Source organism: Canis lupus, chromosome 3 (genome assembly GCF_011100685.1).
Source record: "Canis lupus familiaris isolate Mischka breed German Shepherd chromosome 3, alternate assembly UU_Cfam_GSD_1.0, whole genome shotgun sequence".
Lineage (NCBI taxonomy): Eukaryota > Metazoa > Chordata > Mammalia > Carnivora > Canidae > Canis > Canis lupus.
The window spans coordinates 62,473,664-62,493,861 of NC_049224.1; the positions used below are offsets into that span (position 1 = coordinate 62,473,664).

General features: G+C 41.3%; 2 protein-coding genes across 7 annotated transcripts in view; both read left to right on the forward strand.

The window, feature by feature from the left end:
- Positions 1–4,418: 4,418 nt before the first annotated feature.
- HAUS3 (HAUS augmin like complex subunit 3) lies at positions 4,419–19,738 on the forward strand. Its single transcript, XM_038533257.1, has 6 exons — positions 4,419–4,486; positions 5,376–5,450; positions 5,819–6,860; positions 7,668–8,107; positions 9,864–10,092; positions 18,282–19,738. The coding sequence occupies exons 3-6, from the start codon at positions 5,952–5,954 to the stop codon at positions 18,513–18,515; spliced, it is 1,812 nt and encodes a 603-aa protein (XP_038389185.1). The 5' UTR covers positions 4,419–4,486; positions 5,376–5,450; positions 5,819–5,951; the 3' UTR covers positions 18,516–19,738.
- Positions 4,423–20,198, forward strand: part of POLN (DNA polymerase nu) — a 156,234-nt gene continuing 140,458 nt past the window's right edge. For 4 of the 6 annotated variants that reach the window (XM_038533251.1, XM_038533255.1, XM_038533254.1 and 1 more), the window contains exons 1-2: positions 4,423–4,486; positions 5,376–5,450. The gene's annotated coding sequence lies outside the window, so the exon portion shown is untranslated. Of the gene's footprint in view, positions 4,487–4,886; positions 5,010–5,286; positions 5,451–20,198 lie in introns of those variants that run through there. The other 2 variants (XM_038533253.1, XM_038533252.1) reach the window with 2 other exon arrangements.

Genomic DNA, 20,198 nt, shown 5'->3' on the forward strand with positions numbered 1-20,198 from the left:
GCCCACAGCTTCTGCTTTCAGGGAACCCCACAGACTGTGGTCCTTCCCCACTGCCAGCTGGCTACCACCATCATGGCTGCCTCCCTGGACAGACACAGCTGGAGCTGAATGAAAGTGGAGGCCCACCACACCCCCACCACTTGCCAACCAGGTGCTCTTGCTGTTGGCATTCAGACTTTGCTCCTGGCCCTGGGGCTGGAGCAGGGTCTCATGAGGACAACTAGGTCCTTGGGGTGGTCAGGCTCAGAGTGGGTACTGGGTGTTCTCAGCCAGGTGCCCTGTCCACACAGCTGCTGTTGACTGTCAGGGATGCACCTTGAGAAACTTTCCTTGGACCTGTCCTTGGCATGGCCTCTGTCTGCTGCCCTCAGGACCTGCTGTGCAGGGCAGGGGTGTGAAATGGTATGGCCCTGGGTGCAAGTCATCTAGGAGACAAAATGCTCAGGTAGTGGGGAGTCGGGTAGCAGAAAAGGACTTTTCTGGGGGACCCCAGGGCATCACAGCACACTGGAGATGGCTCAGTGATTCCCTCTAGCAGGCTTTGGGCTGTTAGGGCACTCTGGGGAGGACTTGGGGTTCCTCTTCCTTCCCCCAGCAGGCAGCAGCACTTACCTCTGGAACCTGGGTGAGTCCCCCTGGGAGCATCTCTGAAAAAACGGAATTCCTAATGACAAGGCAGCTGGGGCTTGGGGTGTGAATGTAAATGAGGGACTTCTGAATTCCAAATATTGCTGTGACTTAAGACCACACAGGGGCTCCAGCTGTGCTAAGCAGAAATCAGAGCCTGCTGTCCTCATACTGGGCCTATCTCAAAGACAGAAAACAGGCTCAGACAAGGCACACACCTGCCCCAGGTCACCCACTGAGCGCGGTGGGCTTGGGATCCGACCCTGGTCCTCAGGGAAAACCCTTCCTGCCACCAGATGCCATCTCCAGATTCAGCCTGGATTACAAGCAGCGCCCCTAAGGAGGACCCTGCCTCCACATCAGCCCTCCCTTCCAAGCTCTTTTTGGCAGGCAGAAGGACCTCAGGTGGTCCTGTTCCCCCCACAGCCTTAATCTCAGAGCCTGCTTTCTCCCCATGGGCTGCTGCACCTTCAGTGCTTGCTTCCCACTCCCACTTTAGATTCCCTCTGTCCCTATGTACTCACCACTCCCAGCTCCCAGCTCAGCTCTGTGACCTGCTCCTATGCCCCTTCCCATCACACTTCTGCCAGGAATATGGCCCCCAAATTTGGGTGTTGGTCTAATCTGAGTTAATCCGGTGGCAAGACTATTTTCATGCTATTTCCTCTGTTCCCCGGCCCAAGCCAGGCCAGGACCTCAGTGCATGCTAGCTGCAGGCAGATCTTTCCAGAACATAAACGGGATTATGCCATTTGCCTGTTGAGTTTGAGGTGGCTCTCAACTGCCTCCTTGGCCTGTCTTGAGGCTCTGATGAGACCCCGAGCCCCCTATCAGGCCCCTCACTGCTGCCTTCCTCTGAGCCCTCTCACCCCCAAACTCTTCTCACCCCTAACTGAACCATCTTGGTGAGCTCCTGACCTCAACCTGCTCCTGAGGGTGAGCACTGAGTTTTTCCTTTGGTACATGAATATCAGCATGATGGAAGACAAAACCACTTTCTTCCCATCCTCTTCCTCGATAGCCTCTGTTTTCTTATGACTAGGAAGGACTAATGGGAAGAATAGAAGTGCACCTTCTTGTCAGCTGGAAACAGAGTCATCCAGTCTCTGGCCGGCCCTCTGGGTCCAGAGTTGTACCCTCAAGGCGGCTCCCTGACCCTCAGGGAACCAGCTTTGCTCCTCCTCTCCCCAAGGCACCTCCCTGTATCTGTCTCTTGCCACCTTTTGTCACATTTGTTACTGCAGAATAAAGCTTCTCCCATGTCTGAGACCTTCACTCCTCATTGCTTCAAGAATGGAGTCCCATCAGTCCCGAAGACTGCATCTAGGAACAAATGATCTTTAACATCACACTTCATTTAGCCATATCTAAAAACATATTGTCCAGAACCTAAAATAGTTTTTAGTAGCAGCAGGAGAAAAAAAGATTCCTAAAGGAAGGAGAAAAAGCTGTCGACGAACCCATGTGCGCTCACAGCTGTGCGTGGAGGCCTGCTGAGCCCACTGTGTGCCTCCTCACTGCTTCCTCAGAGAGGGCTCGTCGTGGGTTCCCTTCATCTTTAGAATCTATAAGGACCCCACTAAAACTCCAAATGATTTTGGTTGGAGGAAAGAAAACTTGTCCTGGAAATACATGTAACATACTTGCTTTCTTAAATCCAAAACACAACTTTAAGTGCAGAAATGCCCTAATAAGTCAAGTTTGCAAAGAAAGCTTCCTGGGTCTGTGTGATGAAACCTGTTGTGCGTTGTTTGTACTCTGAGAGCTAATAATGTTCTGATTTTGACTTTATATTTGTATGGCTTTCTTTCTTTTTTTTTTTTTTTTTTTACCCCACAAACATCTTTCAAACAAATCACCATGGTCAGCAATTCAAAAATCAGACAGAGAATTGCAGGCCCAGGAAACGACCCAGAGGTTACAAGGAAAAGTGGGCACTATAGGACACCTTCATGTGCCTCATCCTCTGGGCCATGGAGATCTTCCAAAAAAAGCAGCCCCTTTCTTTCTTCTCCTCTTTTCTGAGTTCCTCTTCACAGTCTATAAACATCCCCAAGTTCCTCTCAACTTAAATCCAAACCCTCCCCCCCATGCCACATTCCCACCCCCTCATCTCGTGTCATTCTGCTTCTCTCCCTCCCTCAATCTCTGCCTCCTCAGCAAAATGTCCTGGAGGCGCTGTCTGCACTTCCTCCCTCCCAGCCAGCCCAGCTCCTGTCCCTCGGGGCACTGAGTCCCATTCTGCCCCCAGGATTGGTGGCCAAGGGAGTCCTCCTGGTCCATGGGCTCTGACCTTTTCTCCCAGCTCACCAGCAGGATGGTTTCCTCCAGATAGGGGACCAATCTGAAATTTTTCCCCTGTAAAGTTTGCTTTTCAGATCATTTGAGGCTTTGTTATCTTTTAGAAGAGGAAAATAGACAAGTAAAACAAATGAAGAATTAATAAGTATCTTCCACTCAATATTGATCCATACCTGCCTTAGACCATTCTCTTTTTCTCCCCATTAAGATATTGAGAAAAATTATCCAGAAAGACTTCTGCCCTTCCGAGGTCACAGGAGACGAGGATGTCTCTAATAAGCCACCTTCGGGTCATTTGATGCTGGAGGTGGAGGGATACTGACTATGGAGTAACGACAGGACCCAACCTTTGCACATTTAGTCATTCATCCGTAGAAGCCTGGTGAGAGAGAAATGAGCTTGTCGGGTAGGGATTCCAGCAACTGCTGCTGATACCCAGGGTAACCTGAAGGTCAGCTTGCTCGGCCATGGGGCATCAGCCAGGTGTGCACAGAACCTCGCACTTTGAGCGCAGCTATCTCTGGCTCACACACTGGTGCCCCATGTCCTGGGTCTGGCACCCTCCTTGGAAACAGAGTTTCGTCTCTATGAAATGTACCACACATATCCATTTATGTTCCTGTATTTTCAACTTTTTAAAAGTTATATATTTGAGGGGCGACTGGGTGGCTCAGTCAGTGAAGCGTCTGCCTTCGACTCAGGTCATGCATGATCCTGGGGTCCTGGGGTCCTGCAGTCCTGAGGTCCAGTCCCATGTGGACCGAGGGCTCCCTGCTCAGCGGGGAGTCTGCTTCTCCCTCTCCCTCTGCTGCTCCCCCTGCTTGTGCTCTTGTGCTCTCTCTCTCAAATAAATGAATAAAATCTTTTTTAAGTTATATTTTGAAAATGGGAATGTGGAGGAAGTCTGTTTTTGCTTAGTGGTCAGGGGAGGGCTTGGGGATGGCGTGCTTTGCAAAATAAAGTTCAACGCAAAAGCTGGTAAAGCGAGGACCGACAGCAGCTGAGCCTAGAGACGCCGAGCCCCAGAGCTCGTGCGGTTCCAGGACTCGGGGAGGGGACGCGCTCTCTGAAACCGGTCCCGGCGGTGCACAGCCCACCGGTCGGGTGCCCCCAGCCGCGGCCAGGCTTTCTCTGAAAACGGCCTCGTTAGAGGGGGACCTAGGGAACCCGAGGGCAGGACCGAGGGCCGCCGGAGCCAAGGAGCCGGGCCAGGGTAGGCGCACGGCCTGAGGATACACCGCGCACAAACCCGACCCGCACCCACGCCCCCATCCGGCCCGGCGCACCCAGGCCCCGCCTCCCCAGGCATGGAGCCAATCCGCTTGCCTCCGCTGGGAAACGTCAGGCCAGAGGGCGGGACGGCGCCCTGCTCAGCTCCGCCCCAAAGTCCCTCCTCGCCAGGCCCGCCTCTTCCGACGCCACGCCTGCGCAGACGGTCACGCCACGGCCCGGCCTCTACCGTGTGCGCGCGCGCGGGGTGGCAGCGCTCCCGTGAGGCAGTGCGAGGCGTGAAGCGCGGCGGCGGGCTTCTGAGGGGGCGCGAGCCGAGTTTTCGGAGGTGAATGGCGCCGGTCTCGCCCTTCCAGGGAGTCGCGGGGCGTGGGGCTGTGGGAACGGCGCCGATCCCGCAGCTGCTGCTTCTTTCCAGGCGTCCCTGGGGACTCCTTTCAGGCGCGCGATTAGTCCGCGCGGCGCAGCCGGGGTCCTCAGGACTTGGAGCGGGGGCGAAGGCGAGGGGTGAGGGCGGGGAGCGCGAGGAGCGCGAGTAGAAGCGAGAGGTGGCCGTGGGCGGGGAGCGCGGGGCCGGTGAGAGACTGAGGGGGCGTCCGTTGGGAGGCGGGGCGGGGCCTGCCCTGGTCCTCCGCGCGGTGGAGACGCGGGTGGGGGCGGGGCCTCCCGGGCAGGGGGGCGGGGTCGCTGCTGGTCCTCGGGGCGGCTGAGACCCGGGCGGGGCCGCTGCTAGTCTTCCGGGACCGCTGAGACGCGGGCGGGGGCGGTCGCGCCCAAACTCCACCGAGCGGGGCGCGCGGGTCTGGGATCAGTGCAGTTTGTCTTTAACGCCAGTTCTTCGGCTTTCCTGGGTGTGTGTTTTATTTACGCGGGTCCATGTGGCCCGCGTGTGTGCGCGGCGGGCCGCCGCCCCTCGGGTCCCCTTGGAGCGTGGGTGGTAGTTCCGCAAGTGCCAGAAGTGCCCTTACCTTCTGCAGCTTTGGTCCTTGTGAAGTTACGGGGGCTTGGTTTGGGTTGGGTTTTTTTTTTTTTTTTTTTTTGCTTCATTTGGGTTTGGGGATACAGTCGGGGTGCAGCGTTGTGAGCTGGCGAGCTGGTTGCCACGTTGTCTTCCTGCCGGCTGTCCAGAGCACGCGACGTTTCCCTTCTCTGACGGGAGCGTGAGGTTCGGCCTGACCGTGGATCTTAAATTTGAAGCCGGCTGTCGTCTGCCCTAGGTCGGCGGTGTGGACACGGACTGCTGTGTGAACGGACTGCTGTGTGAACGGCGGATGCTGCCCCGGGTCGTGGAGGTAATACTCAATTGACTCTTCCTCAAGAACTTTCCCAACTGAGGAAGGGTGGGGAGGAGAGGCCGCCTTGCCCGGCTGGCTCAGGCTTGTCTATATACGTTTGTGTTGACTTAGGCCGAGTGATGAACTGACCTGCTGTGTCAGATAACGGTGTATTTTAGGTGCCGATCTTTGGGAAGGTTTTCATCATTTTTGCAGTGTACTGAATGGGACCCTGATGGTGTAGTTTGTCTTCATCAGACACCTCAGCCGTAACTACCTCTGCGTTAGATGGTTCCCAGATACTCTGATATTTATCTGTACTGCCTTTCACAAATACGGTTGCTATATTTGTGGTCTAATACTTGTTTTTTACTCCCGCCCCCTAGGAGAAGTCAGATTCTAAAAGTATTTTTCCCTTCTCTATGGACTTAACATAAAATTAGTCTGTGTTTGGGTCTGTTTTCTAAATACCAACACCATAAGCTCAAATCCCCTACAAAGACACTGGGTTCTTCAGCCATGATTTGTGGGAAAGACTTTGTGGAAACGTTAAAAAAAATCAATTATCCCAAAGCTGATATTCTTAATGGGGAAGATTTTGACTGGTTGTTTGAGACTGTTGAAGATGAATCATTTCTGAAGTGGTTCTGTGGAAGTGTGAATGGACAGAATGTATTGTCTGAGGAAGAATTGGAAGCTTTTAGCATTCTTCAAAAATCAGGCAAGCCCATCCTAGAAGGAGCAGCATTGGATGAAGTTCTTAAAACCTGTAAAACTTCTGATTTGAAAACATCTACCCTGGATGACAAAGAGCTAGAGAAGTTAGAGGTTGAGGTTCAAACTCTGCAGAAATTAAAGAACCTAAAAATTCAACGACGTAATAAATGCCAGGTGATGGCTTCAGAAACAAGCCACAAATCTCTGAGGTTAAATGCTAAAGAAGCAGCAGCCACTAAAAGGCTGAAGCAGAGTCAAGGAATTCTAAATGCCATGAGTACTAAAATAAGTAATGAACTTAAAGCTCTTACTGATGGAGTTGCTAAACTGATGATTTTCTTCAAACATTCTAATTTGGATCAAGGGGCAAATCCACTGGTGTTTTTATCTCAGTTTTCCTTGGAAAAATATCTAAGCCAGGAAGAGCAAAGCACAGGAGCATTAACTTTATATACCAAGAAACAATTTTTTCAGGGTATACATGAAGTAGTCGAAAGTTCAAATGAAGAAAATTTTCAACTTTTAGATATACGGGCACCATCTATTTGTGATAATCGAGAAATCCTTGAGGAGAGAAGGCTGGAGATGGCTAGGCTGCAGCTAGCCTACATTTGTGCTCAACATGAGTTAATTCACTTGAAAGCAAGTAATTTGAACATGAAGTCAAGTATACAATGGGCAGAGGAGAATCTTCATAGCCTCACTAGAAAGGTAAACATGAGACTGGATCCATACTGTAATTGTTCGTAATAGAAGATATGTTAATAGTAAAGTACTTTTAGAAAGGAGGATGAAACAAGTAAATTTCTGAATTTGAAATTTGTGTTGGTTTAGACTCAGAGGATACTGAAATTCCCTCTTTTATGACATCTAGGTAAAGAGCCATGTTGCTTTGTCATAGGTATTCCACTTTATTTGCTCCTTGTTGGGTGCTATTGAAGTCAGGGATCCAGTTTGTTGGACCGAAACCCTGATTTTTTTGTTGAGAATGTACAGATAAGTGCACATACCCATCTGCAGTCCTGGAAAGATTACTTTCTTAGTAACATAACCACTACATAACTGAGTGAAAATCCAACTGAAACTGAATACTAGCACCAAGTTAGTTCCTATAACTGACATAAACTTTGAAATAGTGTATGAAGTTTTGTCATTCTTTGCAAGCTAGGAGAATAGCTACTGGTATTATTTTAGTTTTAAGAAAACTTAAATAGTATACATTTGCATTCAGTGAGTAGTGTGCTAATGATTTTTATTAAGACAAGCATGACAAGATTTGTAGCCATTCATAGCCATTCGTATATATGTGGTAGTAATAGCATTAAAATTTAGCAGTTTACCTTTGGCTTAGTCTATGTTTTTCCTTTTTTATACTGTAATTTTGGCTTTTGTTAATAATACGAACTTAGTTTTTATTAGCACGATATCTGATGACCCCAAATGTAAAGTAAAAATGATTTTAAAAGTATTTCAACTTTATACTTACTGCTTTAACATTTAATTGCTTTTTCTGTGTAGGATCTTGACAAAGATAATTTGGATGCTAAAATTTCTACCTTGAACAGTGAGATTCTGAAACTTGAAGAACAAATCTCTCATATGAAAGATAAAAGTTTGCCTGCTGTGATAAAAGAGAATGCCCAGTTATTGAATATGCCAGTCGTAAAGGGAGATTTTGATCTACAGATTGCTAAGCAAGACTATTATACAGCAAGACAAGAGTTAGTTTTAAATCAGTTAATAAAGCAAAAAGCATCTTTTGAACTTCTACAGTTATCATATGAAATCGAATTGAGAAAGCATTGGGACATACATCGTCAACTTGAAAATTTGGTTCAAGAACTTAGTCAAAGTAATACGATGCTCCACCAGCGATTAGAAATGCTAGCAGACCCATCAGTAACTCAGCAGATAAATTCAAGGAATACCATTGATACCAAGGACTTCTCTACTAATAGGTATGCTTCTTTGTTTCTTTATTGGTTTTGTTTCTATAAAATACTGTATAGAGTGTGAACTAAGATTGTGGAAGTTTAAAACATAATTTGCATTCTATGTTTGGCTCTCTGTTCTCTTCTTTCATTTTTCTTGTATATGACTCTTTCCTTTTGAATATTTTGCTCCCAGTTTCCATTCATATGAAAGCCAGAAGTAGCTGCATCAGAGCTGAGGTGGATAGGTTGGAGGAGTGAATGTATATACAAGGTCTTATTCATCTTTAGGCACTATTATTTAGATGTCTTATTTGAGATTGGGGCATGAGTTTTAACTACAGAGAGTTTGAATACTGCACGGTGTGTACTCAGTATTGCTAGGCAGAGAACTGATTGCATTCAGAGAGGGTGTCAGCTGAAAAAGGAGAAGACTGACTTTGTTTCTTCTCAGGTGAGTCTATGAGAATGAATGCTACCTCCCAGTCTCTTTTTATCTAGAGTTTAGCAGTTGATGGTAGAGGGATACTAAATTTGGAGTACTAAAGTAGTCAAAGGACTCAAAAATCTGAAACCTACTCCTGATGTTTCTCTAGTATTAGAGGAAAATCAACTAATCCTATATATATAGAATATATTCTATATATATAAAATATTTATTTGAGAGAGAGGGAGACAGCAAGTGAGCATGAGCAGGGGAAGGGGCAAAGGGAGAAGGAGAGGGAGAAACAGATTCTCTGCTGAGCAGGGAGCCTGATGCACGCCTGGATCCCAGGACCCTGGGATCAATACCTGAGCTGAAGACAGATGCTTAACCAACTGAGCCACCCAGGCATCTCTCCTTTTTTTTTTTTTTTTTCTTATTAATGAGATGAGGGGCATGGAAAGGGTGGCATTCACATCATGACTAAGAATGGTGTCCCCCCCCCTCCCCACCACCAAATTGTGTAGTCGCATCCCTGGGGAACAAAATTGGCAACCTTGGACTTGAACCACTTTTGTGAAATCTATTGCAATTTATTAAAATAATTAAAATTAAAAAATAGATTTTTTTTTAATTCAGAGGAAAAGGAGAAACCCTTTTTGTCAGAAATGTGCAGATAATACTGCCTCACATTTTTCTATTTGTTCCAAAGGATTTTCTGCCATTAATATTTGAAGTGTTAAAGTAGCCTAATGGTTCATTAGGAATTGAATTTTACAATTAAATATGGATAAGACTGGTATAGCAAATTCACTATTTCTGTAGTCTCTGTTTACTTTTTTTTTTTTTACATTTTATATTGTTTTCATTTTTTGTCTCTTACATCTACTGCCATTCTTTAGCAATAGATATATGATGTGAACAATTTAGTCTGTGGTTGACTTGACCTAGGTATCAAAAGGCAGAACTCAGACCTACATCTTCTATTTCAGGTTCATTGCTATTTCTACTATATCATACCTGTATTCTGTGACAGAAATGTTTTCTTGAGAGCTGTCTTTGAAACATGCTTTGTTTGAAGTAAGCTAATGGCAGTTACAAGTCAAAAAGTATATTTAAAACTTGGGAGATGAGAAAGTGGAAAGCAGATACAGTAGTTACAATACGTATTTCTGTAATGAGATGGTATTTTAGATGGAATATTTTGGTTGCTTGATTTAGCAGCAGATTAATTTTTTTCCAGGTTAATATTTTTAATCTGTTATATATCTCCAGATCTGCCCAATACAGTGGATTATAATTTTGAGAATTGTATGGACTTGAGAATTTTTTCCTACATTTTTTATTTTCACCTTTTAGGCTTTATCAACTTTTAGAAGGAGAGAATAAGAAAAAAGAATTGTTCATAACCCATGGAAACCTGGAGGAAGTGGCTGAGAAATTAAAAAAGGATGTTTCTTTAGTACAAGATCAATTGGCAGTATCTACTCAAGAACACTCTTTTTTTCTGTCCAAACTGAATATTGATGTAGACATGCTTTGTGATACTTTGTATCAAGGAGGAAATCAGCTATTGCTTAGTGATCAGGTGGGTGCTTGCCATAGTAACTGAAAATGCTGTAAAAAATGTTTTATTTTTTATTTATTTTTTAAAAGATATTTATTTATTCATGAAAGACACGCAGAGGGAGAAGCAGGCTCCACGCAGGGAGCCCGACGTGGGTCTCGATCCTAGGACTCCAGGATCACACCCTGGGCCAAAGGCAGGTGCTAAACCACTGAGCCACCCAGTTATCCCCTGAAAAATATTTTAATATAGTTCTGTCTTATACAGTTAGTATTCCATTTTATGAAATTCCACAATTTAATTATCTGTTATGTTGACAGACATTTAAGTTATTTTCAGTTTTTGCTATTGTAGATCATACTGCTGCAGATGACGGTCTTACTGTGTGTCTCACAGCTGTGCGTGTGTACACATAGGGACACTCCATCACTGAAGAGTGGAATTGCATATCACAGGTTTAGTTTTCAGGTTACATCAAATTGTTTTCCAAAGTGGTTGTACCATATTACTTCAGCAGTGTCAGAGATGTTATGTATCCTACTTATCACATAATCTTATCTGATTTATATAATTTCTCTCAAACTGTGGATATAGAATAGCATCCAATACAAATTGTAGTTTGTATTTCCCTGATTATTAAACAGGTGGAGGCCCCTGTCAGCTGATTATTGAGATTGAGGCCTCTTTCAGTTGTTTACTGTGCATTCATCATTTTCTGAGAATTCCTTGTTCATCTCCTGTGCCCATTTTTTTGTTTTTTTTTTTTCTAAGATTTATCTATCTATTTGAGAGAGGGAGCCCAAGTGGTGCCGAGGGAGGGTAGGTACATGGGGAGGGGGAGAGGAGAGAGTGTCTTGAGTAGATTCTATGCTAAGTACAGAACCCTCATAACCCTGAGATCAGGACCTGATAGAAACCAGGAGTCAGTGGCCTGGTCTCAGGGTTGTGAGATTGAGCACCCCCCACCCCTCCCAGGCTCTGTGCTCACTGCAGAGTGTGCTTGAGATTTTCTCTCCTCCTGCCCCTGCCCCCACTCGCATGTACCTGTGCTTGCTCTCTCTCTAAAATAAATAAATCGTCAAAAAAATTCATTTGTAGGAGTTTATGTATTTCAAGTGCTGATCCTTTGTCAGTCATGTGTGTTATATATATTCATTCTCTATTTGTAGCTAGTCTTTTTTACTTTCTTTGTTTTTGGCTTTTTTTTAGCACTTTAATTTTTATCTTGTTTATTACTCTGTGGTTTGCCATTTTTTATATCTCATTTTTCATATTTTGTTAAGGTTTGTTCTTAACAGCATAATGGTAGTCCTTTTTACTTTATCTGAAAGTTATGCTGTTCACTTTTAGTTCTTTAGTCTACCAGGAGTTTATTTTTATGTGTGATAGGAGGTAGAGTTCTAACTTTAATTGTTTTTAATTTTTTCTCCCTATAAACAAATTGTCCCATCACCACTGATTGAGGCATACAATAAAAATAAAATCCCTCTCTTTCTGGTGAAGGGAGCCTCTTATTATGAAATAAATGATCCTTGAGTGCCTTTTTCTTTCATATCTCTTTGTTAGATACTATGGGCAGGACCAGTTCTAAACCTTAAACTGAGTTAAGTCTAAGAGTCTGTAGGACCCAAGTGATTCCTGCCTGGCCTGCAATTCTATCCAGGGGCTCTTCCACTTCAGACCATTCTGATCCTGAGATTGTTGGTATCCTGTGAGTCCTTGGCTTATTATGAAGAGGGTCTCCCATCTGGCTTCCCATTTTCTGTGGACTTTGGGCTTTGATTTTCTTCCCACTCATCTTGTGAGTCTCAAGAATCCTAGGTTCTAATTTTCCAAGATTGGTGGTTGCCCTAGAGTAAAGCTGCTCCTGGATTGCCTTACCAATCTGGGATGTTTTATAGACTTGTAGTTCCTTGATGCCTTGTTATCTCTTCATTGCTTTCAGAAAGCTTTTGTTTTGCTTGATTTTTAAAAAAACTTCATTTAGCCTTTTACATTTTTTTCTTATGGAAGGATTGATTTGGATAACTAACCTACCTTTTCTTGGAATGGGAATGCTTATGACTAGTTTTTTTAAATAATATTTTTATTGTGGTAAAATATAAAATAGTTCTAACCATTTTTAAGTGTACAATTCAGGGAAATTAAGTACAAAAGTACATTCATATATTGTGCAACCATGATCACTATATATTTTCCCAGAGCTTAATCATCCCAAAAAGAAACATTAAATAATAAATAGTAACTTTTCACTCCTTCCTCCCAGTCCCTGATAACTTCTATTCCACTTCCTGTCTCAATGAATTTGCCTGCTCTAGGCACCTAATAGAAGTGAAATCCTACATTTATATGATTTAAGTTTTATCCATGTTGTAGCATGTGTGAGAATTTTATGCCTTTTTATGGCCAAATAATACTTCGTTGTATATATGTAGTACATTTTGTTTGTCTTTTGATGGTCATTTGGGTTGTTTCCACCTTTTGGCTTCTGTGAACATTGGTGTACAGGTATCTGAGTCTCTGTTTTTGTTTCTTTGGGGTATATGCCTAGGAGTGGAATTGCTGAATCATGTGGTAGTTCTGTTTAACTTTTTGAGTAAGTGCCTAACTTGCGCAGCAACTGCACCATTTTATATTCTCACCCACTGTGCACAGGGTTCCAGTTTCTCCATATGCTTGTCTACACTTGTTATTTTCCTTTTTAAAAAAATATATACTAGCTATCCTAATAGCCTGAAGTGATTAACTGTGATTTTTTTATAATCTATTACTGATTTTGTCTTCTAAATTTATTAATTTTATAAAAACTTCCCATGATGGTAGATTTGAAAATTTATTGTTTTGACTCTTTCAATTTTTCCTTTATATTTGAGTCTATTTTATTTTTTATTTTTTTAAAAGATTTTATTTATTCATGAGAGACATCGGCAGAGGGAGAAACAGGCTCCTGTGGCGAGTCCAGTGTGGGACTTGATCCCAGGATCCTGAGATAACAAGCTAAGCCAAAGGCAGAAGGTCAACCACTGAGCCACCCAAGCGTCCCTAAGTTTATTTTATAAAATAAAGATACAGTTGGTCCTTGAAGAACATGAGGTTGAAACATGGGTCCACTTGTATGCAAATTTTCCTCAAAAAATAAATGCAGGGATCCCTGGGTGGCGCAGCGGTTTGGCGCCTGCCTTTGGCCCAGGGCATGATCCTGGAGACCCGGGATCGAATCCCACGTCGGGCTCCCGGTGCATGGAGCCTGCTTCTCCTCTGCCTGTGCCTCTGCCTCTCTCTCTCTGTGTGACTATCATAAAAAAAAAAAAAAAAAAAAAAAATTAAATGCAGTGCAGTACTATAAATGTATTTTCTTATAATTAACATTTTCTTTTTTGTAACTTACTTTATTATAAGATTATAGTATATAATACACATAACATATATATAGATATGTATTAGTTAACTGTACATCAACAGTAGGCTACCTACCAGTAGTTAAGTTTTGGGGAAGTCAGAATTTCTACACAAATTTTCAACTACACAGAGTCAATGCTCTAACATCCCCCCCCCCCCCCGCACCATATTGTTTAAGGGTCAGCTGCATATCTAATTTTAAAATTGTGGTGAATTATTATCCTGGTGGCTTGAAATACAGTGAATTGAACCATTTAGTATTACATAATGATCTTCTGTATTTTAACTGTGCTTTTTGTCTTAATATTTTTTTGTCTGATTAATAGTCCTATATACCATCTTTCTTTCGGTTAGTATTTGAAGGTATGTATTTTTCACTTTTACTTATACATCTCTCTTATTCTTTCCTTTTTACTTAGCATTATGAAATCATTTTTACTCTGAATGATTTTAATTTTTATGTTACAGTAATTTCTGTAACCAATGTACCATTGAATATTTTGCTAGTCTTTTTGTTTGCTTTTGAACAGCAACATGTATATCTTGTGTATATAGCTTTTTGTTGTTGGATACTTTCATTTGGATGAATTCTTGGAAGTAGAATTGTTGGGTTTCTTGGGTATGTACATTTTTCTTTTGGCCTTTGATGCTGTCATACTGCTTTTCTGAAGAGTCACACCTATTTTCATTCCACCAGCACTATTTAAATATCTACTGGATACCATCAATTATATGGTATGCTGTCATTTTATGAATTGCTAAAAAAGAAAAAACTTTCAATTAAACTGGCACAGTACTATCTTATTAGAATTTTTATTGAATACTTACTAGAAGGTATCTTTTAGGTTCAGACAGACATAGATTTTTATCATATTACTCTTAAATATACACATTAAAAGAAATATACACAATTAAAGTGGTTAGGGTATTTCAAAGCTTCACACTTAACATGCAGTTCTATGTTGTTTTTTGACTCAAAATTGTTGTCTTTATTTTTCTACACTATACATTGAGAGTGTTGGTGATATCAAAAAAACTAATAACCCAATTAAAAAATGGACCAAAGATTTGAATAGAGCTTTTTCCACAGAAGACATACAAATAGCCAATAGTATATATGAATAGTTGCTCAGTGTCACTCATTGTCAGGGAAATGCACATCAAAACCACAATGAGATGTCACCTTACACCTGTTAGAGTGGTTAGTAGCAAAAAAGCAAAATCAGGGGCACCTGGGTGGCTCAGTCAGTTAAGCATCTGACTCTTGGCTTTGGTTCAGGTCATGATCTCATGGGTCCTGGGATCAAGCCCTGTGTGGGGCTCTGCCCTCATTGAGGAGTCTGCTTAAGGATTCTCACCCTTTGCCCCTCCCCCCACTCATGTGCTTATGCATGTGCATGCACTTTCTCTCTCTCAAATCTTTTTTAAAAAAGCAAAAAGTATTTACAAGGATGTGGAGAAATTGGAACCCTTGTACACTGTTGGAGGGAGTGCAAAATGGTGTAGCCACTGTGGAAAATAGTATGGAGTTTTCTTAAAAAAGTAATGATCCATATGATCCAGTAATTCCACTTCTGAGTGTTTAAAACAAAAGAATTGAAATCGGGATCTTGAAGAATTATTAGCACTCCTACATCCATTATAGCACTATTTATAGTAGTCACATTATAGAAATAACTTAAATGTCTGTCAATGAAGGAATAGGTAAAGAAGATGTGATATATACACACAAAGTCTTATTTAGCCTTAATAAAAAGAAATGCTGTAATATGGGACAACATGGATGAACCTTGAGGAAATTATGCTGAGTGAAATAAACCAGTCACAAGGACAAATAATGTATGATTTCACTTACAGACATATCTAAAATAGTCAAACTCACAGAGGCAGAGGGTAGAATGGTGGTTAGCAGGGATTGGAGAGGGGCAAATGGTGGTATTTGTTTTTTAAATATTTTATTTATTTATTCATGAGAGACAGAGGGAGAGAGGGAAAAGCAGGCTCCATGCAGGGAGCCTGAAGTGGGACTCGATTCCGGGTCTTCCGGATCAGGCCTTGGGCTGAAGGCGGCACTAAACCGCTGAGCCACACGGGCTGCCCGGAAATGGGTTGTTAATCAAGAAATGTAAAGTTTCAATTATGTAGGGTACATAAGTTTTAGAGATATGCTGTACAATGTTTTGCCTGTAGTTAACAATACTGTGTTGTACTCTTAAAAATCTATTAAAGGGGAAATCTCATGTTAAGTGTTCTTAACCCAATAAAAAAAATTTTTTTAATGTTGGTAATAAAGCATTTCTTATGAGTGGCTAATAATAATTACATGATGCTCTTGATTATAAAATGGTATGGATTTCAGATATTTTAAAATGTGAAAGATTGCATCCTAGAATCATAAAGTATGATGATTTCACTATAATCTTACTGGGTGTCATTATTTAATGTTTTTCCCTAACCCAGTGAAATATAAAAATGCCATCTGTATACATTTTAATTTGCATTTTTGTTGTTAATGAAGGCTGTTTTTCAGTATCTGTAGGAATATTATCTTAGCAACTATTAAGATCTTTAGTACTGAAATTGAGGGTGAGATTGTAGTTTCTCATTCATGTTTACCAAGTTTTTCTTCAAGGGGAAACTAATGTAGATATTATTTGATTTTGTTAAAGTGTAATTGAAGAAGTACTGCTCTCTAGAACTGGCATTTATGACAGGTGTAAAGCAGTCATTCTTGAACTTGTTTATTAGAATCACCAGGGAGCCTGTTGGGAGTTTGAGTAATTTAGTACGGAGTGAGGTGCAGGAATATCTATTCATACCAAGCACCCCAGGTGATTACCATGTTCATGGACCATACTGAGGACTTGCAGAAGGCTGAGATAGAGCTACAGATTTTCTCTTTGGTGATACTAGCTGGAAATTTATAGAAGTAGAATACTTAATTAGAAAGCCGTAGAATCTTGTTAATAAACAAGTTTTATATTATGAAGTGAGGCATCTCAGTATATTTAAATGTGAAGAGTCTGGCATATCTAGGTTTGGTTTTTTTTTTTTTTTTTTTTTTTTAAATAAGATTTAATGTATTTGGGAAGCCTTGGTGGCTCAGTGGTTCAGCATCTGTGTTCAGCTCAGGGTGTGATCCTGGGGTCAGGAATCAGGTGCCGCATCCACCTCCTTGTGAAGAGCCTTCTCCATCTATGTCTCTGCCTCTCTCTCTCTCATGAATAAAGAAGTAAAATCTTAAAAAAAAAAAAAAAAGATTTTACTTGTTTAAGAAACAGTGAACAAGCACAAGCGGGAGGTGGAGAGAGAAGCAGTGACATGTCTAGGTTCTTGAGCAGAGTCTACGGCCATACCACCCTGAACATGCCCGATCTCGTCTGATCTCGGAAGCTAAGCAGGGTCGGGCCTGGTTAGTACTTGGATGGGAGGTTCTTGAGCAGAATTACATGGCAAATCAGAATTGTTGAATGTTTCATGTAATTCTATTTTCTGTAACACTGTGAAAAAAGAAAAATGAATATTTTTGTTGAAATACTACTTTTTATTGGTAATTGCTTCATTTCAAGGCTTTCTCCGTACCACTTTTATCTAGAGTAGACCGAGATTAGGCTAAAACAAGATTCAATCAATAAAGTGGAGTAATTCTCCATTAAGGAGATGATGTTCATTCTTCTATCTCTAGTCTCTAAGACTGTGCTGGTCATATGGTAGACATTTAGTAATATTTGTTAAATGTATGAATATGCATAACAGTTTACATATCAAGTACTCTTCAGGGAGTAACAGTTTGCTTTGAATCTCTTAAAATTGTCTATTGAATACTGTTATAATTGCTCTCAACATAGAATTTATATTAAACCTACTGTGGGGGGCACCTTGGTGGCTCAGCGGTTGAGCATCTGCCTTCGGCCCAGGGCGTGATCCCAGTCTGGGGATCAAGTCCTGCATCAGTTCCCTGCAAGAAGCCTGCTTTTCCCTCTGTCTATGTCTCTGCCTCTCTGTATCTCTCATGAATAAATTAATAAAGTCTTAAAAAAAATTAAAAAATAAATCGATTGTGGATTTTTAATTGAGGTTCATTTATCATTGAAATCATGGGAATAGGGAACCCTGGGTGGCGCAGCGGTTTAGCGCCTGCCTTTGGCCCGGGGCGCGATCCTGGAGACCCGGGATCGAATCCCACGTCGGGCTCCCGGTGCATGGAGCCTGCTTCTCCCTCTGCCTGTGTCTCTGCCTCTCTCTCTCTCTCTCTGTGTGACTATCATAAATAAATAAAAATCTAAAAAAATTTTAAAAATGAAATCATGGGAATAATTATTCTACCATTTGGATTTTTTTTTTTTAAAGATTTTATTTATTTATTCATGATAGTCACACAGAGAGAGACAGAGAGGCAGAGACACAGGCAGAGGGAGAAGCAGGCTCCATGCAGGGAGCCCGACATGGGATTCGATCCCGGGTCTCCAGGATTGCGCCCCGGGCCAGAGGCAGGCGCCAAACCGCTGCGCCACCCAGGGATCCCTGGATTTTTTTTTTTTTTAAGATTTTATTTATTAGAGAGAGAGAGGGAGCATGAGCCAGGGAGAGAGGAAGAGGGAGAAGCAGACTCCAAGCTGAGCAGGGAACCTGACTCAGGCATGATCCGAGGTCCCCAGTATCATGACCTGAGCTGAAGGCAGACCTGAACTGGCTAAGGCACCCAGGCACCCCTATCATTTGGATTCTTTGCATGTAAATTATATTTTAAATTTATAATTGCTATTACAAAGAGAGATTTTGTAGTAAAAGCATTTTTATTTTCCTTTTAGGAGTTAACAGAGCAATTTCATCAAGTTGAATCCCAACTGAATAAACTAAATCATCTTCTTACTGATATTCTTGCTGATGTGAAGACAAAAAGAAAAATTTTGGCATCTAATAAACTGCATCAAATGGAAAGAGAATTATATGTATATTTTTTAAAAGATGAAGATTATCTGAAAGATCTTGTGGAGAATTTAGAAAACCAATCAAAGATTAAGGCTGTTGGTTTTGAAGTGTGAAAATTATTAAAAACTGAATCTTTACTACAGAGCTATGCTATGTTTTAATGTTTTATATATTAGGAGGAAAATGTAGCTAATAAACCCTACTAAAATTTTAAATTTGATGCCAGTGGAACATTTCATTTAATTTATTTAAGTTTTACATTGGTTGTTTTTTTTTTCCTTATATAATGCGTTCAAAGTACCAGTGCTTTCTATGAGTTGAAAATTTGCTTGATGGCACTTAGTACTGGTAACTTTACTTACAAGGAAAAAGCATTGTTATATAATGCAAATATTTTTTAATAGGATTAGTTCTGTCTCTCCTTTACTGTTTTTCTTCGAAATAGAAATTTTTTATTGTTAAATATTTTAAACCTTTGTAGAACTTAGAGTTAGCATTGTTCAACCTGTGAACCTTAATATATGGAACAGCCAAGTTCCCTCATATTTAGCTATAAAGTAAAACCATACCACTCAAACTGTAATTCCCATAATTCCCTGCTGTAGACTTTGAAAATCTTTGTACCTATTTGCTCTTCAAAAAGTATCAGATGTCCTTTGACCATTGTTCATTTTAGCAACTGGGTCCTGGGAAATCAAAATTTCTGCAGGACAAATCGTACTGGTGCTTGGACTTCTGCTTTGGTGGTGCTTTGACTTACACATTACGAATGACTCTTAAATGAAATTTGAAAATACCATAGAAGTGGTTGTTTAGAGGATACATAATGCTGTTTTAATCAGTTTCTTTGGAGTGAAAATACTTAAATGTTAGATTGTATTAATTGGGATACACACAAGTGTATTATTTGGACAATTAGAAATTATTTTGAGTGGTATGAAGTCATTTGGAGTAGCTTATTAGGATATCAAATGGTTCTTGAGTGCTTGATTTATATGTGGCCTGTGGTATATAACATGTAAGCTTTATAGAGGAACAAGAAGATGGAGTTAATACTTTCAAGAAGATTTCTGCTTCAGAATATATTGTCTTTTTAAAAAGAGATGCCCATCTAAAGTGCATTTTAGGTGGTCTTTTTGAAATTCTTTAGCTATTACCATCAGAACATGGATATGCTTAGGAGACATATAAGTCCTGATAATTTTTATAATCTGTTGAACAAAAATATTTTGCCAGCTATTGTATTTGTACATTATTTAAAAATTTACATTTACTAAATAGATCTAAATATGCATGAAAATTTGTAATTTGTAATAAATTTTGTCTAAGATTTTGGTATTAGCTCCTCATGGATGGCTTTTTGTTCCTTTTTAAATTTTTTTCCTATTCCACAGTGGAATAGAGAATTCATTTAAAATTTTTCTTCTCTCTAGTAATGTGGAAAAATATGTCAGCTGGTTTCCTGGCTCTTGGAATAGCAAATTGTGTTTATATTTATGCCAGATATGATAGATGTATGACTAGCTACTCAATGTTTTAGCTACTCAAACCTTTACCCACTCAACCCAGTAGAGCTGAGCGGTATACGTGAAATGATGTTGTATGTCTATCGTAATTACCCAAGTCCATTAAAAATAATTTTTCTGTTACTAGGTTTGCATATTTGAAGGTTAATTATAACATCCATTTGTTTCAGATCTCAGGAGATCTATGAATAGATTGCTTGCTTCAAAATTGGTTAACTAGAAAATATATTCTTTGTTCCCTGTTTACCAGAATATTCCGGTTGAGCCTGT

Bases quoted from the DNA above. Each gene is read 5' to 3' on its own strand.
- HAUS3 (XM_038533257.1), top strand. From the start codon at position 5,952: ATGATTTGTGGGAAAGACTTTGTGGAAACGTTAAAAAAAATCAATTAT. The intron at 8,108-9,863 runs GTATGCTTCTTT...TTCACCTTTTAG, and splicing joins AAGGACTTCTCTACTAATAG to GCTTTATCAACTTTTAGAAG. The intron at 10,093-18,281 runs GTGGGTGCTTGC...TTTTCCTTTTAG, and splicing joins AGCTATTGCTTAGTGATCAG to GAGTTAACAGAGCAATTTCA.